General features: G+C 62.0%; 1 protein-coding gene across 1 annotated transcript; it reads left to right on the forward strand.

Annotated features, from left to right (window-relative positions):
• The first annotated feature begins 428 nt into the window (after positions 1 to 428).
• LRRC47 (leucine rich repeat containing 47) lies at positions 429 to 11,577 on the forward strand. The gene is made up of 7 exons (XM_047082405.1): positions 429 to 1,049; positions 6,364 to 6,822; positions 7,666 to 7,782; positions 8,311 to 8,426; positions 8,978 to 9,080; positions 9,395 to 9,484; positions 9,643 to 11,577. The coding sequence occupies exons 1-7, from the start codon at positions 429 to 431 to the stop codon at positions 9,889 to 9,891; spliced, it is 1,755 nt and encodes a 584-aa protein (XP_046938361.1). The 3' UTR covers positions 9,892 to 11,577.
• Positions 11,578 to 11,985: the final 408 nt, after the last annotated feature.

The raw sequence follows: 11,985 nt of genomic DNA on the forward strand, positions 1-11,985 counted from the left end.
GACGAGCGGGGCGTGGGGCCGGACCGGGGACGGGGTCGCGCGGAGCGCGGGGCGGGACCCACGGGGCGATTGGGGCGCGGGGCTGGACCCGAGGGGCGGTCAAGGGCGATCAGGGCGAGGAACCGGACCCGGGGCAGCGCGAGGCGAGGGGCTGAACCCGGGAGGCGGGTCGCCTCCCCAGGACGCGCCGCTCCGCTACGGTGACTCTTCGAGGTGCGGCCTCCGGAGCGCTGGCAAAGGCCCTCGGCCGCCAGGAGGCACCTCTCTGCCACTCTTCCCCTGTAGGCGCCCGCCCCGCCCCTCCTCGCTTCGCCCCGCCCCCCGCGCGACCAGTCCCGCCCCGCACGTTCTCTCCTCCCGGCCCGAGCCGGAAGTGACGCGCCGTGCCCCGGAAGTGCCCCGGGAGCTGCAGCGGAAGCGGCGGCGCCATGGCGGCGGCGGCGGCCCCCGTCCCCGAGGCCTGGCCCGAGCTGGAGCTGGCGGAGCGCGAGCGGCGCCGCGAGCTGCTGCTGACGGGGCCCGGGCTGGAGCAGCGGGTGCGCGCGGCGGGCGGGCGGCTGCCGCCGAGGCTCTTCACGCTGCCGCTGCTGCACTACCTGGAGGTGAGCGGCTGCGGGAGCCTGCGCGAGCCGGGCCCGGGCCTGGCGCAGGGCCTCCCGCAGCTGCACAGCCTCGTGCTGCGGCGCAACGCGCTGGGGCCCGGCCTGAGCCCCGAGCTCGGCCCGCTGCCCGCGCTGCGCGTGCTCGACCTGTCCGGCAACGCGCTGGAGGCGCTGCCGCCGGGCCAGGGCCTGGGCCCTGCCGAGCCGCCGGGCCTCCCGCAGCTGCAGAGCCTCAACCTCAGCGGCAACCGGCTGCGCGAGCTGCCCGCCGACCTGGCGCGCTGCGCCCCTCGCCTGCAGACCCTCAACCTCACCGGCAACCGCCTGGACTCCTTCCCCGCCGCGCTCTTCCGCCCCGGCGCGCTGCCCCTGCTCAGCGAACTGGCGGCCGCCGACAACTGCCTCCGAGAGCTCAGCCCCGACATCGCCCACCTGGCCTCGCTCAAGGTCAGCGGGGACTGCGAGCCGGGGCCCTGGAGGAGCGGTGGGGAGGGAGCTGCTCCCGGGCGAGCCGTCCCGGGGACGCCGCAGTCCCAGCCGCCCTCCCTCCCGTGACTGGGCTCCCCATCCTCACGTGGTTGGCTCAACAGCAGGGCCCCACGCCTAAATTTCTGTGTCTTCACGCATTTGTGAAATGATTCAGTGACTCTGGGCGGGGGGGTACCCAGGCAAGGCCCGGAGATGTGATTTACCGGGATTTCGCATGATGCCACACGGTGTGATTTCCTGTATGCTGTTCCCTTCACCCCGACGACCGCCTTCTAAAGTAAGAGTTGTTATTCCTGGTTTACCGAAGGCCGGAAGGGGTTGCCGAGTCCACAACAAATCATTTGGGCTTTTCTCTAGACTCCGTTGTCCAGAGGCTGCTAACGTACTCCCGTTAGGTCTGCAGGCCCCAGCGTAATGCTGGCTGAGACAGGTGTGCAGGAGAGGGGAGGATGGACGTTGCAGAGCCCTGCCCTAACTCCAGTCTGGAGGCTCCTGGGCAGCCCTCTTTCCCCGTGTTCCCTTTTCCTTTTGTCCTGAAAAAAGCAGGTCTTTGTTTCTTTTTGCTCCTAGTTTTCATCCTTTTCATGCAGACCTTTTTTTTTTTTTTTTTTTAATGTTTATTTGAGAGAGCATGCACACACAGGAGAGGGGCACAGAGAGAGAAAGAATCCCAAGCAGGTCTCCGGGCTCAAATTCCCAAACGGTGAGGTCGTGACCTGAGCTGAGATCAAGAGTCAGGCATTTAACTGGCTGAGCCCCCCCTGCCCTGCCCCCCGCCAGCCACCCCATGCAGACTTTTTTTAAGCAGTAAAATGTGTATACAGTTTAGCAACTGATCTATTTCCAGCCGAAGTTACTCTTAAGGTGTTGCCACCTGATTTAACAAACGTGTATGTCTGTGTAAAGATGTGTCTGCAAGTGTGCATGAATATGTGTGCACGTGTGTGTAGTTAAGAGAAACGGACGAGGCCTCTCAGCAGAGTGCTTGCTGGCATTTCCAGAAGAGGCTGTGGGGGGTGCTCCTGGGACCTGTTGGTCACCCCCGGCTATAAGGCGTCCCTTTATGGCAGAGGTGTGACGGGTGATGTACAACGCTGCTCGCTCGGGTCTGTTCGGTCTCTTGGTTTTCCAGAAGGTTGACGGGCCAGGTGTGTAGCTGAGCGCGGTCCCTCGAGGGCAGGATCGGGTGTTGTACTTCACCGGAATCGCTTGCCAGTGTGTACGACTGCTTCGTTTCAGACGTTCTGTACCGCGTCCGTGGTGCCCACTGGTGACGCGTGTGGCCTTTATCGTGTGCAGACACCTGCATTCAGGTCGGGGTGCGTCTCCTCTGCTGAGCCCCCTGGCCTCCTCCACTCTGGCCGCTGCTAGGCCCCCATCGGCTCTCCTCCCCAGGAAGACGCCTGTGTCTTGGGGAGGGTCATGCCAGAGCCGCTTGGAGTCCCTCTTGGACTCAGCTGTCCTTCGGGGGCCTCTCTGAAACGATGCCTCCGTGAGGAGCGGTACCGGATCCGTGCGAGGCCGCGTTGCCCTGTGTGCGCGCTGGGGTCCTGAGTACAAACGTGTTCTCGTCCTTGTGGGTGCTGCGGGGAGGCGGCCTGGGTGGAGAACTGAGCTCACAGGCGGAGGTGGGGGTCCCCTCAGCGTGTCCTGGCATTGCTGACGGTTCCTGCACCTGTGAGAGACTGGGGACGGCCACAGTGCCGTGAACAGGGGCGGTGGTGCTGCGGTCACCGTGACTGAGGACCGTGCCAAAACCTTGTGGCGGAAAACAACACCAGTCATGTCACGTGCTGCCCGTTTTCCATCCCGGGCTTGCCATAGATCACGTGTGCTCGGGGCTGGGCTCCTCTGGCCCCATGTCATCTCGGCACCTCTCCCCGCGCGGCAGGGTGGCCCAGTTCTCCGACCACAGGGCTCCTTGAAGAAGGGGCTTGGAACCAGCACCCTGGCTCCCACTGCACCCACTGGTTAAGTGAGCGAGCCCAGTCCAGATTCGTGGGGAGACGCCACACAGGATGTAAATGCCCAGAGGCTCGGTTCCACGGGGGCCACCAGAATAGCATCCCACGGGCCCCCACTTGTCCCCTCACTTCCCCTGAGGCAGGGAGATGCGTGCCTCGTGCACCCTCCCCCAGGAAGCTGCCCCGGATAGGGGCCCCAGACCCTCTTCCCCACTCCCACCACCTGGGACGAGGGAGCCCGAGAGACCACTGCGTATCCACTGTGCCATAACCTCACCACCTGCTTAACTGCCCGGACCCAGCCCGCCCTGTCGCCGTCCTGCTGTCTGGCCATCCAGCTTGGCTCTCCATGGGAGACCTAAGAGAATCTGGAGTGGTTTCTCCTGGTGGCATGTGTCCTTGTTCTGGGGTTCTGTCACCTGTGGTGCACCAGGGATGATGGCCCATTGCGTCACCCTTGCCTTTGTCGTAGGCGACTGACCCAGGCCGGGGCGCTGGCCTTCAGGGCTGACAGAGGAATGGGCCTGGCAGCTGGAAGCTGGCTGGAAGGCCACACCGGCCAGGCCTCCCCATTTCAGGGCCCGTGTTCACTGGGACCGTCCACGTGGCTCACAGATGGGACTCCCACTGTGGTCAGGTTTCCCAGAGAAACCAAACTTTGCATGTGAAACCCCTGTCCAGCCCCAAGGAGCCCTTCGTCCATCTCTGTCTTTTCAGCAGGGCAGAGGTGACAGGCTCACTGGGTGCCCAGGTCACGTCCGGGTCCCCTTGGCTGACATGTTGTTTTCGGTTCGCCCATTCGCCCAGCCGGGGATCTAGGACCCCACCCCCACCCCAGCAGCACATCCCAGCAGAAGGGATGTTCCCAGAAGGCAGTCAGCGGCCTCACCCAGGTCGGAGATGCTTGTGTTACCGGCAGGAAGGGAGTAAGTGGGTGTCCTCGTGGGTCGGCTCCAGGCAGAGGCAGGTTCCTGGACGCCACTCCCTTCAGCCTCTGTGCATTTTGTACCTTTTGGGGATTGGCACTTACAGTCCAGACTCCGCTTCCTCCGTCAGAAAGCAAGAGCTCTGCTCCCCGGTCCTGCGTGATTTCAGCTGCGTACAGGCGTTACCTGTCACCTCGGTGTCTCCTGAAGGTCCTGTCTTCCATTAGTGTTGCTTTTCTAGGCGTGAGACCTCATGGAGTCTGCTGCTGTGGTGCCCAGCGCCAACGGAGCGCAGGCTTGGTGTGGGGGCGGCTTGTCCTCTTACGTGCAGGTGTCCGCATCTCTACAAGGCCCCCACCTCTAGAGCCTGGCACAACTTCCCTGATCTGCTGCTTCCTCCCCTCCCTGTTTATACTCCCACAGGGTCGCGGCACAGGGCCTGAAATGTCCATTATTCGGTCATTGTTGCCTCTGAAGGCAGAGCTCCCCTGGCCCCCCGGTAACCCCACACCTTTGTCCTCTGCGGAGACCTCCCCGGCCTGCAGAGGCTGCGGCTGAAGTGGCCGGGCAGTGAGGCCCCGTCCCCCAGTCTCCCCTCCTTGCCGGCTCTTCCTCTGCTACCTGCGCGCTCCGTCTACCCGGCTGGCTGGTTCCGTGCAGCAGTGAGGGCCGTCCCAGTGCAGTCCTTGAGCCGGCCAAAGCCCCCTGGACAGTGCGGCCGACTCCAAAGCTGGCGTGGGGGGGGGGGGAGGGGGGCTGACCTCAGAATGTCAGCCCCTCGCTGCCACTCACAAGCCTCCGTGTGGCAGAGACTGGGACAGGCCGTGATACAGTCCATTCATCCCCCACTCCCATTCCCACTTAAGCCGGGGAGAAGGGCCCAATGAGGCACGAAATGGGCACAATTGTACGAAATTGCATTGCCCACAGCCTCTCAGGCCCCTTGGTCCCCCAAGGTGACTAAGAGCCATGCCTCCTTTCCTCGTCCCCATCCTGAGTGCAAGATGGGAGCCTGCCGCCCTGCTGAGGCCCCAGCATAGCCTTTAGAGGCTCCTCTGTGACACCGTCCCTTCCCCCAGCTCTGACCCCCTCCTCCACTCTGGCTCCCCGGCTTCTCGGCAGTTTGATGGCCTGAGCCAGGACAGCTCTGTTGGTAACTGAGTCTGTGAAGTTCTGTCCGAAGCCCTCTGTACCAGCCAAAGTGGAGGCATCTTCTGGATCATCAGAGCCCCTGCCCCTTTTCCAGTTCGTGATGAAGTCTGTCACCCTCTTTATCCGGGCCCGTTAGCATCCCAGCCAGAGCCGGGACTGGTCAGCGGTCTCGCCCACCAAGTGTGAGCTCTTGCCGTAGGTTTGCGTGCAGATGGCTGCCTGCCAGTGTGGCTTTGACCCTGGGTGCAGTCCAGACAGGCCCCCTGTGCCCCAGAGCTCTCCCCAAGCCGCCCTCCCCCGCGCTCACTCCAGCTGACCAGATAGGAGGGTTTCTTCCGAGGCCCTATGCCTCCTGTCTGCTCTTAGCCGTGCCGAGCAAGGCCAGGCCAGAGCTTCCCACTGGCCCAGGAGGAGAACAAGAAAGGGGCTCTGTGCACGGTGCCCCGCGCTGCCTGGGAGGAGAGCAGAGGGGACAGCGGCTGGCCTCTTCCTGGGGGCCTGTCCTCTACCCGGCTGCAGAAGGGGAAGCCGAGACCCCACGACCGGAAGATGTTGCCTCGGTGTCCTGGGGTCTGACCTCGCTCCTTAGTGTTCCTCCTGCCCCGCCTGACCCCTCAGGGCGGCCCGTTGGTAACACGTCTCTGTGCTGCTGATTCCCACACATGGTTTTGTCAGAGCCCAGGCAGCAGGAGCGGCGGTGGGTTCTTGTGCGGCTTCCGTGCGCCTCTTGAGGCTGCGACACCCCTCCCTGGGTCCAGACGCAGGCCGAGAGCAGGCCAGGGTCGGAGCCGCTCTGCCGTTTTGTGCACGCAGAGTTGGAGCACCGTGCACCGTGTTCCTGCATGAAGGGTGATGCCGTGTTCTGTCTGTTTAGTTCGTCTAATTTTTAAAATCTCAGCACCATTTTGTGGGGAGCGTGTTTCTGAAGCACGCAGTGTTCATGACCGCACGTTCTCTGTGTCCTGTGCTCCTCCTCTAACCTTGTCCATTGGGACAGTTGTCACAGGGAACTTGCAGGGGAGCAGGAAGAGGAGGACAGGCATTCTGTGGGGACCGTTGGCAACCACCGTCCCCCCCCCCCAGCCCCCCGTCCCCCTCAGGGCTGCTTGGTGGCGGTAGCGGGCGTCAGTCTGGGCACAGACCGCGGGGGGGGCGGGGGTGCTGGAGGAGGCGGCACGGCCCCGTGGCTGGGTGGGCTGCGTGTGACCGGGTCCTCTGTGTCCCTCGCAGACGCTGGACCTCTCCAACAACCAGCTCAGCGAGGTCCCGGCGGAGCTGGCCGACTGCCCCAAGCTCAAGGAGGTCAACTTCCGGGGGAACAAGCTGACGGACCGGCGGCTGGAGAAGATGGTCCGCGGCTGCCAGACCAGGTCCATCCTGGAGTACCTGCGCGCCGGGGGCCGGGGCGGCGGGCGGGGCGGGGGCAAGGCGCACGGCCCGGAGAAGGACGAGGCCCGCAGGAGGCGGCGTGAGCGGCGGAGGAGGGAGAGCGGCGAGGCAGAGGACGAGGAGGTGGGCGACGCCGGCCGGACGCTGCTCTGGGTGCTGCACGTGTCCGAGAGCCCCGCCCCGCTGACGGTGCGGGTCAGCCCCACGGTCAAGGACGTCCGGCCGTTCATCGTGGGGGCCATCGTGAGGGGCCTAGACCTGCAGACAGGGAACGCGCTCAGACGGCTCCTCACCTCCCAGGTGGGTGTGCGCGGCCCGCGGTGGGGGGGGGGGGGGGGGCGAGGTGGCCCGGTGTCACGCTGTGCATGGCAGGACCTGGCTCTGGGCACGGGTGAGGATGACACCCGCCGGGTGCGCCCCAGGGCAGGTCGGACCTGGGCCTCGGCCCCAGGAGGCTGCCTGCCTGTCAGCTCGTCCACAGAGACCCTTCCAGGCCTGTCTCGTTTCTGAAGGCTTTGTTGTGGTGGGAGATGAGCGTTTCCCGAGTTTCTGACGTCTTGGGGGATGGGATTTGGGGTTTCTGTAATGAATTGCACAGTTGGTTTCGTAGAAGACAGTACGGAGATCGTCAGCACTGGCCAGCCTGTTGTCGTGTGAGCTGTTTAGTTTTTGTTCGGGTTTTAGCTAGCCGAACTTCCTGATTTGTTTTTGTATGCAGTCTGCTAGCTTTTAAAGTAAAAACCCCATCTTTGAAGTTTGCAGACCCCCCCCTCCCCCAGTGTGGCCCGTGGGGACAGAGGCAGCTTTCTGGAAGCTCATGTTCAGGGAGGAAGCAAAGGGCACTCCCAGCCGGGAGTTTAAAACGCAGAGATCGGTGTTTTGGAAGGAAACCATGCTGGGGGTAGTTTTCTTTTTAAGTCCTACTTCTGTTTATTCAGTCATAAATTCTAGTTCAAGGAGGGTTCTTTGAAGTCTCAAATACTCTGTTCCAGAGTTAGAGAAACAAGAAATTCTGCCAGTAAACAGATAAGATAATCATCCGGGGAAGTTTCCACAAAATACATTTTTGGCTGGGGAGGCCAGGGGGGCAGGGCATCGGGGGCAGGGCGCTGAGCTCTGGGTGCCTCGGGCCGTGTGTTGCAGACCAAGCTCCACGAGGAGCTCTGTGAGAAGAGAACGGCCGCCACCATCGCCACCCACGACCTCAGAGCCGTCCGCGGGCCCCTGCTGTACGACACCCGCCCGCCGCAGGACCTCAAGGTGACGCCCTGCGCCCCTCCCTGCCTGCCGCTGCAGCGGCCCTGTCCGCGTGCCCCCCTGACAGGTGCGCTCTGGTGACGCCAGTTCTGAGATAGAATCTCAGGCTGCTCCTGGCGGGTTCGTCAGGCCCGTTGTAAAAGTGAACTCCTCAGGGAAGGTAGCAGCCGGAAAGTGGTTTCCTTCGTGTGGTCACTTTTAAGCAAAACTTGTGGTTTATAGCAAACCGCAAAACCCCTCGTGTGGAGCTGAGCTTCGTGGGCCTGGCTGGTCCAGGTCTGCCCCCTCCCTCGGGTCGTCCAGGGGCCGCAGGCCTGGGAGACGCCGTCGTTTGCGGGTGGGCTGGAGGCTGCGCTCCGCCTTGAGGGGACAAGTGGTGGTGAGGTCCCCGAGGGGTGCTCATGCATGCCGGAGAGGGGCCCCGTGGTCACAGGGCTCCCCAAGGGAGAGCCAAGAGGGGACGTTGATACCAATGGCCCAGTGAGCACAGGAGGCCCCCCCGGAGCTCACGGAGCAGTGTCCGCCCCACAGATCGTCCCCTTGGGGCGCAGAGAAGTCAAGGCCAAGGACCTGGTGCGGCAGCTACAGCTGGAGGCCGAGGAGCACAGGAAGCAGAAGAAGAGGCAGAATGTCTCGGGCCTGCACAGGTCAGCGGGCGTCCCCTCGGGGAGCTGTCCCCACCCCCGCTCGCTCCCAGGCCGACTGGCATGCATCCTTCTCCTCTTCTCCTCCCCGATGTTGAGAAAACCTCCCAGACCTCGTTCCGCAGGCTATTAGGGACTCTTGCCTGGGGTGAGAGCAGCGCTGCTAGGCCTCTCCTCTCAAGGGCCCCGGGGCTCAGATGCCACTTTGGGGAGAACAGTCTTTCTCAGGTGCAGGCTCTGTGGCCTGGAGGGACAGCGGGGTCCACGCCGGATGCACAGGGACACAGGAGGGCACTGCGGTCACCCCGTACGTTCTGTTCATGTGACGCGGGGCACAGGTTGGTGAAGGGCGACCCGTGGCCACAGAACCAAGAGGGCACCCAGCCTGCCGGCCACCGTTCCCGTGTGAGCACAGGCTATAGAATGTCCTTCGTCCAGAGCTGAGGACACATTCGCTGGTGTTGCACCGACTCTGCGTAAAGAACCGATTTGTCCGGGCCTCTAGGCACGTTTTCTCGTAGTGTCGTCTCCACTCTGTGTTTCCTCCCTCACAGGTACCTGCACTTACTGGACGGTAAAGAAAGTTACCCCTGCCTCGTGGATGCCGATGGCGATGTGATCTCCTTCCCGCCCATAACCAACAGCGAGAAGACGAAGGTAGGGCGCCGTCTGCACGTGCGCGTCCGGGGCGGTTTCACGTGCAGACTTAGCACAAGCGTCAGTCGTCCAGTGACGTGATGTCCCATGGGACGGACGCGCAGGCCTGAGAGCCCGGGCCGCTTGCACAGAGCTGGGCGTCCCCGTCACACTCAGTGCCGCACCAAGGGCCCCCGTGTGCACGGCGTTCTGGCTCATGCCTGTCTTCGGGAAGGGGACAGACACGTCTTAGAGGCTTTTTTTTGGAACAGTTGCTGACGTCTTACTTTCGACAACTTTATTCTTTTCTGAAATCCTTCTCATTTCCTTTTAAGATTAAGAAAACCACCTCAGATTTGTTTTTGGAAGTAACAAGCGCCACGAGTCTACAGATATGTAAAGAGATCATGGACGCCCTGGTGCTGGTGAGCCAGCCTCATCATCTCGCCCCGTCGGCGCTCTGGCCGCGAGGCACAGATGACGTGTCGTCCCCCCCCCCCCCATCTTCCTGCCACCCCTCGCATGGCTGCCTTTGCTGCGTATCTTTCCTGATCACCTCTAAAAAGATGTTTTTCTTTTGCAGAAAATGGCAGAAATCAACAAATATACTTTAGAAAATAAAGAGGACGGATCCGTTTCAGATACTGAAGCCGACGCACTTTCTGGACAGCTTCCGGAGCCCAGCGCGAACGCAAGTGCAGACAAGGCTGGGAACGCCTCCCTGGTGGTGGAGCAGGTCCGGGTGGTGGATGAGGAAGGGCACCTGAGGGTGGTGTACCCCTCCAAGACGGACCTGGGCCTCGCTGCTCCCCACGTGACCGTGATCCGCTGAGCCCCGGGCCGCGGCAGGGTGTGTGTGCGGTGCTGTTACGTTGTTTGTTAAGTTTCACCTCGGTGGTTTTTAAGATGCGCGTCCCTTGCTTTTCCAGACGATTCTGTCACAGATGATGCCGTGTTGTCGCGTGCTTAGGTGACTTTGCCTTTCGGCACCAAACTGATTGTACTAACGCTTTGTATGAAGTTTCTCAAATACTGGAGTGAGCTGTTCAGGATGTTTGTTCCGAAATCATGTAGACACAGCGACTAACGTCATTCAGGGGAGAAAGACACTGATTGGTTTCGCTATTCAGATCTAAACTGGGAAGCTGAACAATGTGCGTTTTACAGAACCACACAATTATTTTTCTACGATACAGCAGCTTTTAAAATCGCACCGAACCAGTAGTGCAGCTTAGAGGCCTGGAGTGACGCCATGTCCCTAGCTGGCCACAAATCATCTTTTTATGGAAAGAATATTTTTATGTGATCTTGGAATTGGCAAAGGCATTTTTCTTAATACTGTGGATGCTTTAGGGGTAGAGCCGCACAGGTCCCTCGTGCGGCCCCGGCAGGGCAGAAAGAGGATCGGGGCTTTGCTCGCTTGTGCGCTCGCACCACAGGGACGGGCAGATGTGGGAACATGCAGCTCGGGGCCAGCACGCAGGTTTCCGGTTGCAGAACAGGCTTCACAGACGCATGGGACACCTCTGCCGTCAGCTGGCCCAAGGACGGACGCAGTGGCCATGGCCGCATGAGGGGTGAACTGTTGTGCAGCATCTTGTGTTATAGGGATTTCCAGTTTTGAATGTCTGGGCCCATAGACCACCAGTGAGTGAGTGTGTGTGTGTGTGTTTACGTGTGTGAGCACACACACTCCTCCCTGGAGGCACCAGCCAGCCACAGAGTAGGTGGGTTTTACTGGCCTCTGCCTCCTAGGCGGCCTGGATGTCAAGAAACTGCCTCCCTGGCTTTTGTCATTTACTGACTCCGTCTGTTTCGTGTTCTGTGACTTGCAAAAGACGAGGTGTGTGTTCTGATTTGGGGAGCATTTGCAAGAGGCACGCTGAACCCAGGCCCTTAGCTGCCAGGACCAGACACGTGTGAAGCTTGAGCCTCCTCCTGGGCGGGGGGGCACACTCACAAAGCCACAGGGTTCCCTCAGAGCTCAGCCAACCTGCTTTGTAGGACAGGACCCAGCTGCCTTGAGACCCTGTCCCGGCTCTGGTCACCTCCAAGCCTTCCTGTTGGCCCCTGAAGGCGGCGGCGGCTGGGCTGGGCTGGGCTGGGCTGAAGCAGGTGCACCAGGGTGGCTCTGCCTGGTCTTGGGAACCCCAGACCTGCCAGATGTCTGTGTTGGTGGCTCTGGCTTGTCATCTTATGAGCCTTGGGCGATCGGGACAGCAACTGCTGGCACCGTGGCCGGCTCGGAGTCTGTGGCTGGGCCACGGCCGAGCGGTTCTCTTGGCTCCTGGCACTCGGTTCCGTGGCCAGGCCCTGTCTGGACTGTGACCTCGCTGACATGGACGGAGATGCCAGCCCCGCCGCCTGTGACCCAGCTCAGCCCCGGGTGAGGTGCTGGATGTATTCAACTCACCGCGGAAAGAGGATGGTCTTCCCTTGGCCGGCCCGACCCACTCATAAACCCGGACACTCTTTCTCTTTGCCAGTGCGGCCCTCTAATAAACGTTCAATAAGAACATCTCCGCTCCTCCCCAGTGAAGCCTTTCCTGCCAGTATCTCGGGGAAGTGTCTGTGGGGAAACTGAGGACCTGGACCCACCCCACCCCACCCCCACCTGCCAGCAAAGAGCAAGAGGCACTGAATCATCACAGTCTCAGCCCAGAGAGGCTGCTGGGCTCTCCAGGCCTGGAGCTGGGGTGGGGGGGGCGGACCCCCACCCAGGGGCAAGATGGCAGGGCACCACATCCCTTTCCCAGCATCCTCCCCTACCCCCCGGGGCCGGAAGGGGGCTCCCCAGGGGGCCGTGGGGCAGGAACCACCACCTCTGTTGCAGCCAATCCGGCTCTGGCCAGGCCCGGGGACCACACCTGGGCGGGGGGAGGGGTCGTGTGCGCCAGAGGCCGGGCTGCTGGCGGAGCCCAGGGAA

The sequence above is a fragment of the Lynx rufus genome, unplaced genomic scaffold (assembly GCF_022079265.1).
Source record: "Lynx rufus isolate CCGP_SWC_20201006 ecotype Redwood Valley unplaced genomic scaffold, mLynRuf1.p SCAF_2, whole genome shotgun sequence".
NCBI classification, from domain to species: Eukaryota; Metazoa; Chordata; class Mammalia; order Carnivora; family Felidae; genus Lynx; species Lynx rufus.

Excerpts from the sequence above, each read along its gene's own strand:
- LRRC47 (XM_047082405.1), top strand. The coding sequence starts at position 429 with ATGGCGGCGGCGGCGGCCCCCGTCCCCGAGGCCTGGCCCGAGCTGGAG. Across the intron at positions 7,783-8,310 it reads GCCCGCCGCAGGACCTCAAG|ATCGTCCCCTTGGGGCGCAG; the intron begins GTGACGCCCTGC and ends TCCGCCCCACAG. Across the intron at positions 8,427-8,977 it reads AATGTCTCGGGCCTGCACAG|GTACCTGCACTTACTGGACG; the intron begins GTCAGCGGGCGT and ends CCTCCCTCACAG.